Source organism: Necator americanus, chromosome II (assembly GCF_031761385.1).
Source record: "Necator americanus strain Aroian chromosome II, whole genome shotgun sequence".
Taxonomy (NCBI): domain Eukaryota; kingdom Metazoa; phylum Nematoda; class Chromadorea; order Rhabditida; family Ancylostomatidae; genus Necator; species Necator americanus.
The window spans coordinates 2,066,010-2,080,699 of NC_087372.1; the positions used below are offsets into that span (position 1 = coordinate 2,066,010).

General features: G+C 37.9%; 3 protein-coding genes across 3 annotated transcripts; 1 reads left to right on the forward strand and 2 right to left on the reverse strand.

Moving 5' to 3' along the window:
* Positions 1–204: 204 nt before the first annotated feature.
* RB195_016616 (uncharacterized protein) lies at positions 205–1,144 on the reverse strand (the record flags this gene model as incomplete). Its single annotated transcript, XM_064183227.1, has 2 exons — positions 205–858; positions 926–1,144. 2 exons carry the CDS (start codon positions 1,142–1,144, stop codon positions 205–207), a joined length of 873 nt encoding a protein of 290 aa, XP_064039108.1.
* Positions 1,145–5,323: 4,179 nt separating this feature from the next.
* RB195_016617 (uncharacterized protein) lies at positions 5,324–10,691 on the forward strand (the record flags this gene model as incomplete). The annotated part of the gene is made up of 15 exons (XM_064183228.1): positions 5,324–5,386; positions 5,470–5,553; positions 5,681–5,754; positions 6,088–6,202; positions 6,472–6,557; positions 6,950–7,074; positions 7,159–7,265; positions 7,707–7,816; positions 7,877–7,984; positions 8,790–9,000; positions 9,068–9,242; positions 9,492–9,583; positions 10,285–10,429; positions 10,491–10,546; positions 10,623–10,691. 15 exons carry the CDS (start codon positions 5,324–5,326, stop codon positions 10,689–10,691), a joined length of 1,620 nt encoding a protein of 539 aa, XP_064039109.1.
* Positions 10,692–12,323: 1,632 nt separating this feature from the next.
* On the reverse strand, positions 12,324–13,464 carry RB195_016618 (uncharacterized protein; the record flags this gene model as incomplete). Its single annotated transcript, XM_064183229.1, has 6 exons — positions 12,324–12,408; positions 12,482–12,574; positions 12,665–12,780; positions 13,168–13,205; positions 13,341–13,356; positions 13,459–13,464. The coding sequence occupies 6 exons, from the start codon at positions 13,462–13,464 to the stop codon at positions 12,324–12,326; spliced, it is 354 nt and encodes a 117-aa protein (XP_064039110.1).
* Between the last annotated feature and the right edge of the window lie 1,226 nt (positions 13,465–14,690).

Genomic DNA, 14,690 nt, shown 5'->3' on the forward strand with positions numbered 1-14,690 from the left:
TTTTGACCCCATCTTTTTTCTATCACACTATTTTTCAGCTACCATCGATTACATTTTACAATATTTTCAGTTTCTAAAATGTTCAGGCACAACGTTAGGTACAATGTCTCGAAGAGGTATTTATTATCAGGCCTCGATACTAGGAGTATGGCTAAAACATAAAAGTTAGCACCATCTACAAGCCGCTCAGAATAGATTCGGTATCTAATATCCTGGAGCAGTGCGAGGAGGTGGGCAGTGATCGCAGCTTCCTGGTCCTCCCTGGTCTCCATCTGGTCCATTGTTACCGGGGCCGCCAGGCTGTCCGGGACCGCCAGGGTTTCCGTTATCTCCAGGGAGTCCTGGGCCACCATCTTGGCCGTTGTTTCCTGGAGCTCCTGGGTTTCCATTGGGTCCAGGAGGTCCTTGTGGTCCTGGTGGTCCAGCTGGTCCCTGAGGTCCGGGAACTTCTCTGAGTTGTCCAGGTGCTCCAGGTGCACCGGGGTTTCCAGGCTGTCCGTCGCTTCCGGGTGGTCCCTGTGGTCCTGGTGCTCCAGGTGCTCCAGCGTTTCCTGCTCCTCCTGGCTGTCCATCTGATCCTGGGTTTCCTGGTGCTCCCTTTCCTCCTGGGTTTCCTGGGGGTCCTGGAGGTCCATCGGGACACTCGACGCAACCGTTGTGGGGAGGAGCAGGTGTTGCTGGTGGTCCATCGGGGCCATCCTTTCCGGGAACTCCTGGTGTTCCATCTGATCCAGGCTGTCCATCTGGACCAGGTGGTCCGGGTGGTCCTTGTGGGGAAACACCGCAGCCGCAGCATCCACCACCGTAGCCAGACTGACGGCGGCTTCTTAGTGCGCTTTCTGTGGTCTTACTGAGAACCTGGAAAATGGGATTGTAAGACTTGTAAGGACTGGAGCTGTATGTCTCGAGCAGAGATGAAATTTACCTGAGTGCGGGTGACTTCTCTCCAGATGTTTCCTGAGCGGGACTTGCAGAAGTCAACTTCGTTCTGCATGACCGACTGCATGTGCTGCATGTAGTTGTACAGCATCGGCACAGAGACGACGCAGATAAGCGTGGCCGCGGTGGATAGGGCAACGCCCAAGAAGGCGACTCTCCTGAGGGAGAGGGCTTCGGCTTCCCAGTGCTTCACGTCGCCAGTCATGCTTGGTTCTTCTGACGGATTACGTCCTGTTTTATACGATTTCTCGTACCCCCCGCCCTTCCATTATTACGTCTTTTCGGCTTAGCGATTTCAGTTTCACGCATTAGTTTCTGTTAACGAAGGTCACTGGTAGAAAAGCAAACGGTAAGCAGCAAAAGTGTTACAAAGGCACGTAGACATTTTTATCAAGGAACGGTACCCGACTGAAGTAGGATTTCCATTAATGAGGAATACTGACAACCAAAAATTGACTCTTATTTTGCAAAGTTGAAATAATAGCGGCTTCGAGGTGGTTAAAGTCAAAATATTAAAAACATTTAAAGAAATATTTCAAACACAGACATTTTGAAAACATCAAGATATCGTGTTCAATGAGGATTGATGAATTAGTGACGCTTCATCCATGCTCAATAGAATAAAAGTGAAGGTGTGATCGAGCCAGATAATTCGAAGATCACTTTTCATGGATTTGAGGAAAATTTCCAAGATTGTTTCTGTTCATCAAATGTACGTATAGCTTCAAAACCTATATCCCGAGTTCCTAGTTTGTTCGAGTTACCAGTAGGATCTTCCAACGTATGGGTAAAATATCGAAAATTTCTCAGATTTCCTCCTATAACTTTCCTCCAGTTCTACTTATTTATACTTTCAGAAAATAAGAAATTCTATGGATAAATATATCCATGATCGCTTGGTCCTCGTCTACCAGTTCGACCGTTTAACACATTAAGAGAGTTTATTTCATGATTAAATATATTAACTTCCGAAGGCAGAAAAAAATCCAAGTGATCCTAGATCTAAAATCCAAGGGCTACTGGAGAAAATATTATTCCTAGATAAATGAAAAAAAACCTTTGTTTACAGTTTTTCTGACCCTTGCATACTTTTAGTGATGTCAAAGACATTCTTGTAACTGATAAGGCACATCATTTGTTTTAATTTTAGTCGTAAGGCCGAAAAAAAAAAGAAAGAACAAGTTTTCAGGTGATTTCGAAACAGATGCTATTCCTGTTTTTTTTTCCTCATGTCTCCTTTAAACTGTAAAATAACTCTCGATGTTAAAATCAGTTCGTACTGATAATATTTGTTCAAAAATCTGTTTTTTTTTTCGTTGTGTTCTGGTTTTTTGGAAGTTCAACGCCGTCGAGGGCAACGCACTTGTGTACGTTGCTGTGCGTAAGTGCTGTGATATATCTCCTTCATCCTTTTCGCAATTTTTGGAGGTCCGAATTATTTGGAATTTTCTATCACCTCGAAAAAAGTAGAAGAAACATCCACACATTTTTTTACCATGCTGCAGTTATGATAAATGGGAAAGACAACACATGTCAGCTGATGTTGTTTGTTTATTTACCAACATCCACCGGTGGCATCCGAGCGCCAAGATCTCTGTGTGGGATCTATTTTTGTCAACAAATAAATGGGAGGTGCATGGTATTACACACAGATATAACTTAATATGAGGAGCTACAACGTAAAGATCGTCCCATTAGCGCTTTAGGACCATATTTCCTTTGACCTCCAGTTTACTGTTAGAAGAAAAATTACAATTTTCCTAGTAACAAGTCCTCACACATGATATTTATCATTATCCTCTCATATCATATATGTTTATTTATATTTATATTTATTTATTTTATTACCTACACACAATGTCGAATGTTGCGATTTAAGTACTTATTTTTTATCAGATTTTCTACGGGGTAGGAGCTACGTACGGACAGTTGGGGCGTTTAAAAAGGGTTCTAGTAGTAAACGGTCGTTTCAAACCTTAACTGGATCCCCGCTGGCTGTAGTTCTATTTACAGAATGGTCAAATAAATAATCAATTAAGGCTAAGGTGTCATATGTTGCATTAGGTTGTCCTGGTTGGATAATCCGATACTCCTATACGGCTCTGCTATTTCTTAAAATCAAAATGAGCAGGATTTTTTCGGTTCTAAAATTCCCTTTCGTTTATTTTCTACAATTCTCGTTCATCATTTTATTAAAATTTCAATATTTTCCTTTGAAAATTTGCATGTCCGTGGCAACAAAAAAAAAACTTTTCCGGTGTAATTGAAAAAAGCAGGATTATTTATGGGATGACTCAGCAGTTGGTTTCGATAGAAGATTGGAGAAAAAATGTCCAGTCCTTGGTTCTATTTTTCCTGCGATAAGATCACAGATCATACATCCCACCATAGTATTATTGTCAATACAATTCAGCTCAATCAATCCATACATGCTCCTTTCAGGCGTAGTCCTATGTGTACATGTTTTCATGGAGTTTTCTCGAAGAGCATAGAACGATCAGTGGGATCAGTCATGTGTCAAAATCAATGTTTGTTTGTTTTTTTCGCGATATTGTTGTCATCCGTGCAACCTATAAAGCGGCAGTGATACGCTTCCGTCAATGGTTTTTTCTTTCTGCGGGCACGTTTTCAAGGATTCCTGCTATCTTTAGGACCTCTTCAGTCCCTGATTCATATGAATGTAATTTTAATCACCTCACCTCACATTCTCCATTTATCCCCACTCTTGGAGGCCTTCTAGCACCGCATCCACATATATTTGATCTAGGTGAGCTCCGATTGATCAGCACGTACTGAGTCGAGTTGAGTTCGTCGACTTGGAATCAATAAAACAGAGGTATAGCTACCCTCGATCGATCGATGGTAATTTGAACGATTAACGACATTCTCTTGTAGTTCATTTCATCGTAGTTCATTACAGTTATTTATTTATTCCATTTTTTTTTTGTTTTTCGACTTTTGCCTAAGATTCATAAGTTATAAGATGGAACGAACTTCCCGAAGATTCCGAGGATATTCTGTAAAAGTTCTACTTGGACAGGAGATTTCATAATATTCTGCAACTCTATCAAACTGTTTTTTTATCCTGGAAGCCATAAATTACCTACTCTTTCTTATTCATATACATTATGAAGTTGGAAAATTTGAGAATATTTTGAAAACGTCGACTATCCTTTGAAGGTGGATTGGACATTTGATTGTGTAGATCAAAATTGACTACATCATTTTAGCTTGGCTTAAGTTAAAAACATCAGTTATAGTACCAGGATCCATTTAAAATTGAAAAATCAAATGTTTCACGGATTCAGATAAACCTAGAAAGGCATTTTTAGCAGCTATCGCTTGAAATCCATGAATGTGTAGGAAGATTTTCTCATATAATCGATTTTTGTTTCGTGTCAGGGCTGCGATCGGTTATCTTTTAATAAATTTTGGGATATATTATTATTTGATGAAAAATATCGGAAAATTTGAGAAAATGAACAGGTGAAGCTCCCAAGAATTTTTCAAGTACGCGTTCGTGATCTTTGATCTTAATCGATTCTCAATGGCGGGTTTGGGCGCGGGTCTCTCTGGGAGGTCTACGACGTAGCCACCACTACTTTGTATTCCTGGAGTAGTGTCTCTTCCATGGATCTGGGTACAGATCCATGTAAAAATTCTAGTTTAACGTATCTAAGGCCACGTAACGCATCGTAATGCATCTTTATCTTACGCAACTTCATATTAGTGTAGTTAGGGTAAAATTTAGGAACGTTGAGACATTTCTTTCCAATTTACTCTCATTTGCGTCATATTATCAGCGCAGATTTCTTCTTGGAGACCTTTTTTTCATCTGGTCATTCTTTTTGTTTTTTCATATTTCACGTGCTCACCTTCGTTCCAAACTCATCACGTGTTTGTCAGGATATAAATAGTGCAGCAGAATTGCTGTTTTCTATTGAAAAACCGGCTGCTTTCTGCACATTTATTTTCCTGTTTGAGTGACAGCCAAACGTTTATGGATTCAATGAAAAATACCTTTTTTTGTCCACCAGGTCACATACTGTACATCATTCTTCCATTTCCCTTCTTCTTATCTTCTTTCTCCTTTTCTAGCCGGATGAGTTCCAGCTATCATTTTTCCTAATCCTTTCTTTATCTCCATATCTCTATCATTTATTTCTATTTATCTCATAAAAATGACCTTACATGGCTATTTTCTGAGCCACTATCCTTTATTTTCCCTTTTTTTATTATTTGAACCTGCTCTGTCTTTCTTTCTTTTCCACTATGCCGTCCGTTGCCATTTTTCTTACTCACATACAATAAATTGGTGAATATGTTTATTTTACAGTTAATTTGCGAAGAATTTTCTTCAAAGATCATTGAAATATTTCTGAGAATGAAGTCTGGTCGTGTATTTTTACGTCTAGCAAGTCGCAAGAGGGTTCTAAGTTTATCAAAGGTGAGAATAATTTAATTTGGAGGTGTTTGCTGCTTCCGGAATTAAGTAACTGTAGATTTATTATGAATTCATTTTTTTTTTAGAAATCATCTGCCCTCACTTCCAGCGAATTCGTCACTGAACCTAACTTATCGCCTTACAACTTTCAACAAAAAAGATTTTTAGCGGTAAGATTCTCAATTTTCGTCCGTTATTTTTCCTCCATTCCTCATTTTTTCTCCTCTCACTTGAGAAAAGGAATTTTTTTTAGAAAAAGAATAAATTGGGGGAATTTTTGAAATGTTTCGATTTCAGACCCCCGCGAGTAAGGAGAACCCAACAACCGTGAAACTATCAACTTTCAATCATCCGGTAGTACTTGGAAAAAGGTATCGTTATACTAATGGTCCGTGTTCGATTTTCCTTGAATCCTGACATGATCTAATATGTGGTATTGATTGATTTGCTTTAGCTGTAGCCAAGATTAGTACTGATCTTCTCTATGAACTAACAGCTAACATTTCGCGGTTATCGCCTTCGTCGGAGCCTGGAAAAATCCGAACCATCAGTGACTTGTCCTCTCATGGGCCTAAGGCAATAACGCCGGGACGTTACCTGTTAGCAAATAAAGAAAATCAATACCATTTTTGGCTACAGTTCAAGCAAATCAATGAAAACTGCATTTTTTAGTGTCCTTTCCTATCTTCATCTTAAAATTACAGTAACGTAATGTCTTCCGTATTCGGTGAAACTCCAATATGTACAACACCGCTTCACAAGAAAATCCTCACGAAGATACTCGACCATGCAGCAGCGTTTCCAAGTCGTCCGGCGCTGGTAAGTGCAAAGCTCCAGGATAATCCTCGTGCGCTTAGCTAGTCCTCTTAGTCCTTAACAAGTCCCTATTTGGGTTCATAGTGCAGTCTAGGCTAACAGTACATTAATTACCTTACCTAACTCAGTCCTCTTTTTCGATAACTTTTTCGAAAAAATTTTTGGAATTTTAACTATACAATGATTTTCATTTTCATTTTCACCACTTTCATTTTTTTTTTCATTTTTCACGATCGTAGCAATAACTGAATCTTAAAGAATTTTTCTTCCAGATAATGGCTGAAAAACCGTCCGAGCGCGTCACATACGTGGAGCTTCACCGTCAAACCTACGGATTATCAAGCTTCCTGGCGCTAAGGTACGTGATAAGGCATCGAAGCCATAATTTATAAAAAGCAGCGTACGACAAAATTGACGATGTTCGGATCTCTCCAGGAAAAGATAGGATTAGGGATGCAGATCAGATGAATACGAGCGCTATCGCGCTCAATTCTACCTAGCCAGCCTGCAAACGACGTATCATGTCTGCGCTTGCGTACACGACACGTTGTTAGGTGCCTCGTAGGAAAATTCGATCTACACCGGCGTTCTCACGTCGTTTTTCAGGACGGTAAGGGGGAATTGCGCGTAATCTTGGTACTACTCGTGATCTACACTCCCAATCCCATCTTTTGGTGGAGGGATCCCGACTTTGTCAATCTTGTGGTATTCTGACTCCGAGTGGATTTTTCTCAGCACTTTAAATTTAAGAGGATTCGAGCATATGGATGTATGTTGTACTGTGCTTCCAAATTGTTTGGAATCTGTTCCCGCGTATTTAGCAGCGATGATGATAGGAGGTGTTAGTATGGCTGCAGATCAAGATTGTACTGCAGGTTTGGATATATATATATATATATATATGCAGTTTTTTCCACATACATTGAATTTATGTGCAAATTACAAAGCCTTTTATGCAGAACAACTAGTGAATGCCTTCAACAGCAGCCAATGCAAGGCCGTTATCACAAATTCCACGCTTCTACCGAATGTACTCGCTGCTTCTGAGTGCTGTCCTTCAATCAAAGTAAGTTCCTTAACGGTGGTGATCATTTCTTCAATAATTTGTAGGAGCATGCTTTCTTCTCTCTTTTCCTACCCGGTCTTTACTTCTTTTGACTTTTCAAACTTGAAAAATAATTTAATTTCTCAGTGCTCTTCTTCTATAGTTCAAAAATGTTTTTTTCGCTCGTTGTACAAATTTGTGCAGTACAGAAAATCAAAAGAAAAAATCTAGCAGACAAAAACTTGGAACATATTTATTTAAACCTCTAGAACGAATGAAAAATACTGTACTATATAAATAAAAATAAAGTTGAGGTTTAAATAAAAATAATGAATATATAAATAATAATAATAATAATGAATAATAATAACTATATAAATAATAATAGGGATAAAATCCTGGGAATAAGGTGATATTTGTAGGAATTAGTTTTTTCGGCCTAAACCTTCTATTCACTTGCAGGTGATTGTTTGTGTGACGTCATCCGCTAGTGAAACGCTTCCAGAAGGAGTTGTACGATGGACAGAAGCTATAGAATCACCTACCGTCATTTGTGACAACCACATTTATGAGTACGTTCTTTAAACAGAGAATATTTGCTTTGAAAGTTCTTTTGAAATCATATCTTACAGTTTCAACGATCCTGCTTTCATACAGCATCATAGTGGATTACCTGAAGAGCAAAATGGTATTGTAATGTCGCATAAAAGTATATCCACAATGCTAGATATTAATACAGAGTGAGTAGCTAATATATTTTAAAGATTTTTATTAAAAAAAGCTGTAACGACTGCTCTGATGAGAAGAATAGGAGTAGAATCGGATAACTAATAATGGAAATGAAAGAGTTGAAAAATATGAAATAAAAGAAACACAAAATTTTTTGATCTATTTCTTTAAACAATTTTTACCTCCTATAAGCTTAACCTGAAATCTTGAAATCGATTACTAGAGAAGCTTAGGATATGGATGCTTAGTGTACATTTTAGTATACGATTTAATTTTATTTCCTCATTAGCGCTAGTTATCTCCTCGTATTCATTTCACTACTTTTGTCGACATTTTTCGAAATCTGCCTGGTTACACTGGATCGATTACTGTAATCATTAAATGATCTTCTAATAATCCATTTGAGAAAAATAATAATTAAACTTCTCCTTCTTCTTTTTTCCTTTTTCTATATGTTCAACTCAATCCTATCAGGCATAAATGAAATCTTGTCCACTAACGGACAGAACTCACCTTCGAGTTTGCTTTGAGAGATTCGAAGAGAGCCATTCACCCAGTTATTGAAAGAACATTTTTTAAACAAAAGAATTATTTCAATTAGGGTAGAAATTAATGTTCCTGAGTAGGCACAAAAAATAATCTTTTACGACTGTTGGATTTCTATCTATTATTCAAAAATTTTCGGAATTTCTTTGCCAACAAATTCAATTTTTCTGAAGAATATGTTTAAATATGCTAAAATAGAATAAAAACATGTTCCTTTTTTCTGCGCTATGCTACTTTACTGCAAAGCCTATTGGGAATTCTTTTTTTCAGGTATTTCAATAAATACGTCTATAAGAGAATGTTTTATGATAACAAGGAAGGGAGATTTGAACCCCGCGACGAATATGCGATCCTATCCATGCCGTTCCATCATATCTTCGGATTCGCACAACTGAGCAGGGCTTTGATCGAAGGATCATCTGGACTAATTATGACGAATTTAGACCCTGCTAGTTATTTACAAACAATACAGGACTATAAAGTAAGTAAATTCGGAAAGTAGTATTCCCGTATCCGTATGATCCGCTTCTGAGAAAAGCTGTTTATAGCCGAAGATCATGGCAATATTACCTGAATTCGCCGAATTTCTTCTACATGATCAGATGACCGATGAATATGACTTAAATTCACTGGAAGTGGTGTTGATAGGTGGTGCACCGTTCGATCGAAAATTTCTGGACGAGTTCTTAGCGAAATTTAGGCATGTGCGATTTATGGTGCCTTGTAAGTTTTATTTTAAAAAAGTTATTGAATAGTTATTGTATTAGATAGGAATTAAAATGTTGCTAAATAGAGAAACAGAAAGTCCTAACACTCACCTTAAAATAGCGAGCACATTTGCATTTGCATTCTTTTCAGGGTGTTTTTGAAACTATCCCAGAAATTTTTTTCTCTAAATTTATGGAATTTTCACTACGACTTTTAATTTCATCCGGTGGGTGCAGCGTACAATGTCAATGTTTTTCATTACAGTTTATGGATGGCCTGAATGCGGCGTTGGATTTATGTCACCGATGAAGCGTCGACAAGGAGCAGCTACGATTTTGCCGTCATTCCAACAAAAGGTAGCGAAAAAGTGTGAGAGATTACGACAATATGAGATGAATCGCTGGAAAATGTTGCGGTGCGGATCCAACGCATCCACGTAACCGTTATCGATTGAAACTCACAAAAAAGAGAAAACACCTAGGATAAACTCACTAATGTCTTCATTAATTAGTGGATAGTGAGAAAATATGTTTTTCGTGCAACTTTTACCTATCACGAAATTGATGTTTTTGGGATTTCTCCACGATTAGATGAGAAGAGAAGTATAGTTCACGAATATGAGCGTGGTGACGCTAAATGCATCCTATTAATGCAGGAACAGGCGTGTTAAACATCCTTCTTTGCAAACGTCTCCCCAACGATGCAACTTCTTACGGGTTATAGAACGAGGGCAATCCGCAACGTGTCCACGGTTGTGCGGACGGGGTAGTTTCTGGTTACTTGAGCTGCGTAATTTGGATGCTGAGCGTTAGACGACGAGAGTGTTGACTTATTGTTCCATCGTGTAATATGTTGCATCGTTGGAGAGACACGATCAATAGCAAACTATCCTACTGTAGTTCTACTATTCCCTACGGTAGTTTAAATTTTAAAGTACCCGCATCCGATCGAGTAGGGAAATTATGGAGATTAGAAGCACATGTTTTAATTTGCGATTTTTTTCCAGTAATTTAATAGAATTCCAGATACCCGAAATCGGTTTTTTTTTCTTCTGCAGATTGTGTCTCCAGAAACTGGCGACACTCTCCCGTTTAACGCAAGAGGAGAGATTTGCTTGCGTAGTCCTACGCTAATGAACGGATATATGAACAATCCAGAAGCTACTGCTAAAGCGATAGACGCTGACGGATGGTTTCACACAGGTTAGAACCCCGGTTACGCATTATCGATTGATTTTCGTGCAGTTGCCGTACCTTATTCCAGGCGATATCGGAATGTTGGAACGGAACGGTGAGACGTTGATTTTGGACCGTACTAAGGTATGCATACATATATCCAGGATCTTTTTTTTGGTCTTGAGGAAATGTTTCTTTTCTAAAGAAAGACTTTTTCTAGTTCCCTTCCTCTCAGGAGGAAGAATTTACGGAAATCCTCACGGCAAGGCAAGGAGGACGATTGGGATGAGTACATCTGTGCAAAAACTAATAATCCAATCAATATTCTGTACATATTTGTTGACAATCTGATAATTTTTCTCAATTTTTTCTTCTCTCAGCGATGATTTTTCACACTTTCTAATCCCACTGTGTATAGTTAGCATATTTGTGTTCTTCTACGTTTTACCTGCTTTGTTTTTGGAAAAAATGACTTGTAAATATTATATTCTCGAAATAAATGTTATAAAAATGTGAATGATGAAAGTATGAACAGATGATTAAATAATTGATTAATTAACTGATTAATAATAAACATTAATTAATGATAAATAAATGACAATGAATAATAAACAATAAGAATAATAATGTCTTTTAGAGGCGGGTGTGGCGCAGGCGGTTAGAGGTCCGTTGTAGCCACAGAGGGTCGAGAGTTCGAAACCACCTTAGTGCAAACCAAACCCTTCATCACTCCAGGGTTGGTGCCAGACTTGTCTGGGAGGATAGAAACACTGACTTGGTCATCGGCTGGCCCCCGCAGATCATTGGATAGGCCAGTTACACGTTCGTAAACCTCAACGATTAAGAATTCCAGTAAATTCCAGTAAGCGTTGGCGCATCCCAAATGGATTGTTACGACAGTGACCGTATCCTTTTTAACGTCTTTTTGAGCGCAATTTAGAAAAGCCACTTTAAAAAAGGATACAATGTATTTGACATAAGAATATAAACTCATTACCTGTCTGTTCAAACTTTACTTTGTTCCAGTATTTAACCGCCATTTAGGAAAAGGATGCATGACATGTAGTTGACTACAGTTCACAATATACAGTAGGAAAATGACCGTATCCAATAATTTCTCCTTAAGAGGATAAGGATAAATCCGTGAAGGAAGACATTGGTCATTGACGATTTCTTTCTACAGTCCAGTTTTTCTGAGTGCTGAGTACTGGATAAACATTTCCAGCAGTAGGATGACTGGATATGTAATTCCGGGCATGGTAACAGACAAGCGGAGCAGTAATCCAGAGTTGTCCACATTTCGAGGGAAGTAGGACGTACGTATTCAAAATGTGTGGCCTTGTAATTCCGCTGTCTGATGCATTTCTAAAATTTTCAATGTATAGCTGTGTATCTTATCCAGACCTACCTAAGTACCTTCAGCTTTTATCCAGTTGGATAAATCCAGATGCTGGGTTAGGGGAGGTAAGAATAATTGTGCTAAGGACCAATGGGGCTCCATTGAAGCGCTACTGAGTATATTAGTTAGGATAAAAAGCGTCATCACTACTGATTCACAGGGACTCACAAGAATTTTCTTCTTTGTTTCTTCTAAGGGAAATAACTCAAATTTTCAAAAGGAAGAATTATAACCATACCAAATAGCAGCTTTCCGAAGGAAAGATTGTTGTGCTCTTCAAAATCTTTGCGAAAACAGCCAGACGCACCGTAAAAACAGTACTAAGCCTAATTTTTTGACTATGCACTGCTAGCTTCATCCTTTAATTCTATGGTAAGCAAAAAAAAAATTCTGTAGCCTTCTTCTTACTTGAGTGCAGTGAACTAATCCAGGGAAAACAGCAATTTCCATAAATGTCCCGACAATAAGAATATTTTTCAAGGATAAAATAACTTTACATTTATTTATAAGATCAAAAACAAGTTACAAATGTGAATGATCTTTAACTAATTTCTTATAACTGTTCCGTCCTCCTTTAAAATCTTTTCCAATAGGCTCACCTCGAGCACTGAAATTGAAAGCATCGAGAAATTTTTTAACGAAAACGAATACCTAAATACTTAAATACAAAGGTCACGCACATAGCTTTTTCTGCCATTCTGGCTTGTGCATCCTGGTAAAAAATGTTGTCAAAATTCATTTGATCTGGTTCATAAGCAATTGCGTCCGGTGATCTGAAAATTGAGAACTGCGCGTTCAACGGAAACTGGAAAAGGAATAGGAGGAAATGGGTGAGAAAAAAAAAACCCGCTCTTTTCCCTTACATATGAGGTCTACTGCTGGTACTCGCAACAACAACAATGATGATTGTCGCTCCGGCAAGAGTTAATAGAAAAATAAACGAGCCAAAGCACATCGTTTTGCAGATATTTCTGCTTTCCTGAAATTTTAATAGAACTTTATCGTAAAAAAAAATTCTATGACCTAAATTCTTTGCCCCTTACGTTTAATTGTTTCAGCAAAAATCTGCTTTTAAAATGTATTAGAGAGGATATCAGTTCGATCAATCAATATCAATGTCAATATGTTGATGATCCTGATTTTCGATTGTATTTCAGCAATCGGTTGTTTGAACAGAAATCAAAGTTAATTTTCATACAGATTTTATAAAAAAAAATGGTCGTATCTGCTATAAATGCATTTTTCAATCAAATTACCCTTTTTGAATTGTCAAAATTTCGAAAAATCTCGAGAATTTTCTATCAAAAATGTTGTTTAGTTTTAAGTTTAAACAAAAACGGTAAAGAAAAAATAGTTAAAACCAAACCTGTCGGAGGCTCCTACGCGTTTCTTCGTCAAAATTGTCTGAAAATTCTAAGATTAATTACGGCCAAGCTTCAAGAAAGACTTAGAGCTAGAATCTCTCTTCAAAAAATAGTGGTCCGTTTGAAAAAGTTGACCGAGTACATCATCTTAGTACGGCAAAACTGGAAAAATCACCTTCATATGAAGAACTCTGAAAATGTGATATTTTTTCTCGGTTAGAAAAATGTTCTAGTGAATTATCCACAACTTTCACAAGGATGATATACAATAATACCCCAACTAAATAACTTACATCCATTTTGAAGAGGAACTAAAGTAAGAATGAATGTGTCTAACGATCCAATCCACTGATAAACTTGCTTGGATGGTAAAAAGTTTGGAAAAATAAAACATCAACAGCTATAGCCTCTCTTTTTCCTAACTCTAAATGGAGCATAGAATCAAGGTTATTATCATTAATTAATTAAGGTCCTGGGTAAAATTTCTGCCCAGTCGATCCTTTTCGAGTCTTCAGACCATTTCTGGAAGTCAGCGACATATTGAATGTAACCGCGCAAACATCACAACTCATCTCAAATTACGAATCCTTAAAGAACAAGTAGAACGGATTTGTCTCAATTATTATATTCGAACGTATTATTTCTATATTATTATTTCATTATTAATTTATTTATACAATTGTTTATTCGAACTATTTCTTCGCAAAAGAATTCTGATACAAAATCAAATGGCTTTATTTTAACTTTCACCGCATATCCGTGCAAATCAGTTGTTTCTTCATTTCCAGAGCTGTCAGAGAATTGAAACAGTTTTTCTCATCTTTTGTTAATTCCTATTCTGGTGCAACTTTCTGCATAAAACTGAAGAAATGCTCCAAAGACAAAGAATTTTTTTAAATAGGTGTAATTTGAAGGACTGTTACTTCTGTTAGTTTCGACTTTCAAACAAAACGGTATCGATCAACTCTTCAAACCTTGATCATTTATTTACAAGCTTCAGAAACCTTGCTTTCAACGGTTCGAGGTGCAGGGTGTTAGGATCTCTCCATGAAAAGACATAGCTGTGGTAGTTCACTGGCGATGGGCGCAATCACGCTCAACTCACTCTTTTCGTTCAGAAAGAGGGGCGCTGGTAACTGCCTGCCTCGTCGTACCGAATCCTTCCCCGCCTCCCACGATGCAGCTAAGAACTACGAATGCGAGAGGAGACATACTTGCAGCACCTGCAACGGCAGAGACAGGCAAAACATAAGCCAACTTAGGCTCGCAGACGTGGCGCGTTTTTAGGTGCCTCGTAGGATTATCTGGCGCAGCAACGCCATTTCTCACGCCGTTTTTTTTTAAGATAATCAGACAAATTTAAACATACAAATTTGGGAACTATCATCCAATTCATCGGATGAAGCACCTTTCACATTTATATCACTTATAAAAATCACAGAACCGATTTCATCACACGTGCGGGTGTCTAATCTAATCCATCAAAATTTAATGTCTCCCCTTTATTGATCTTGGGGATCGCATG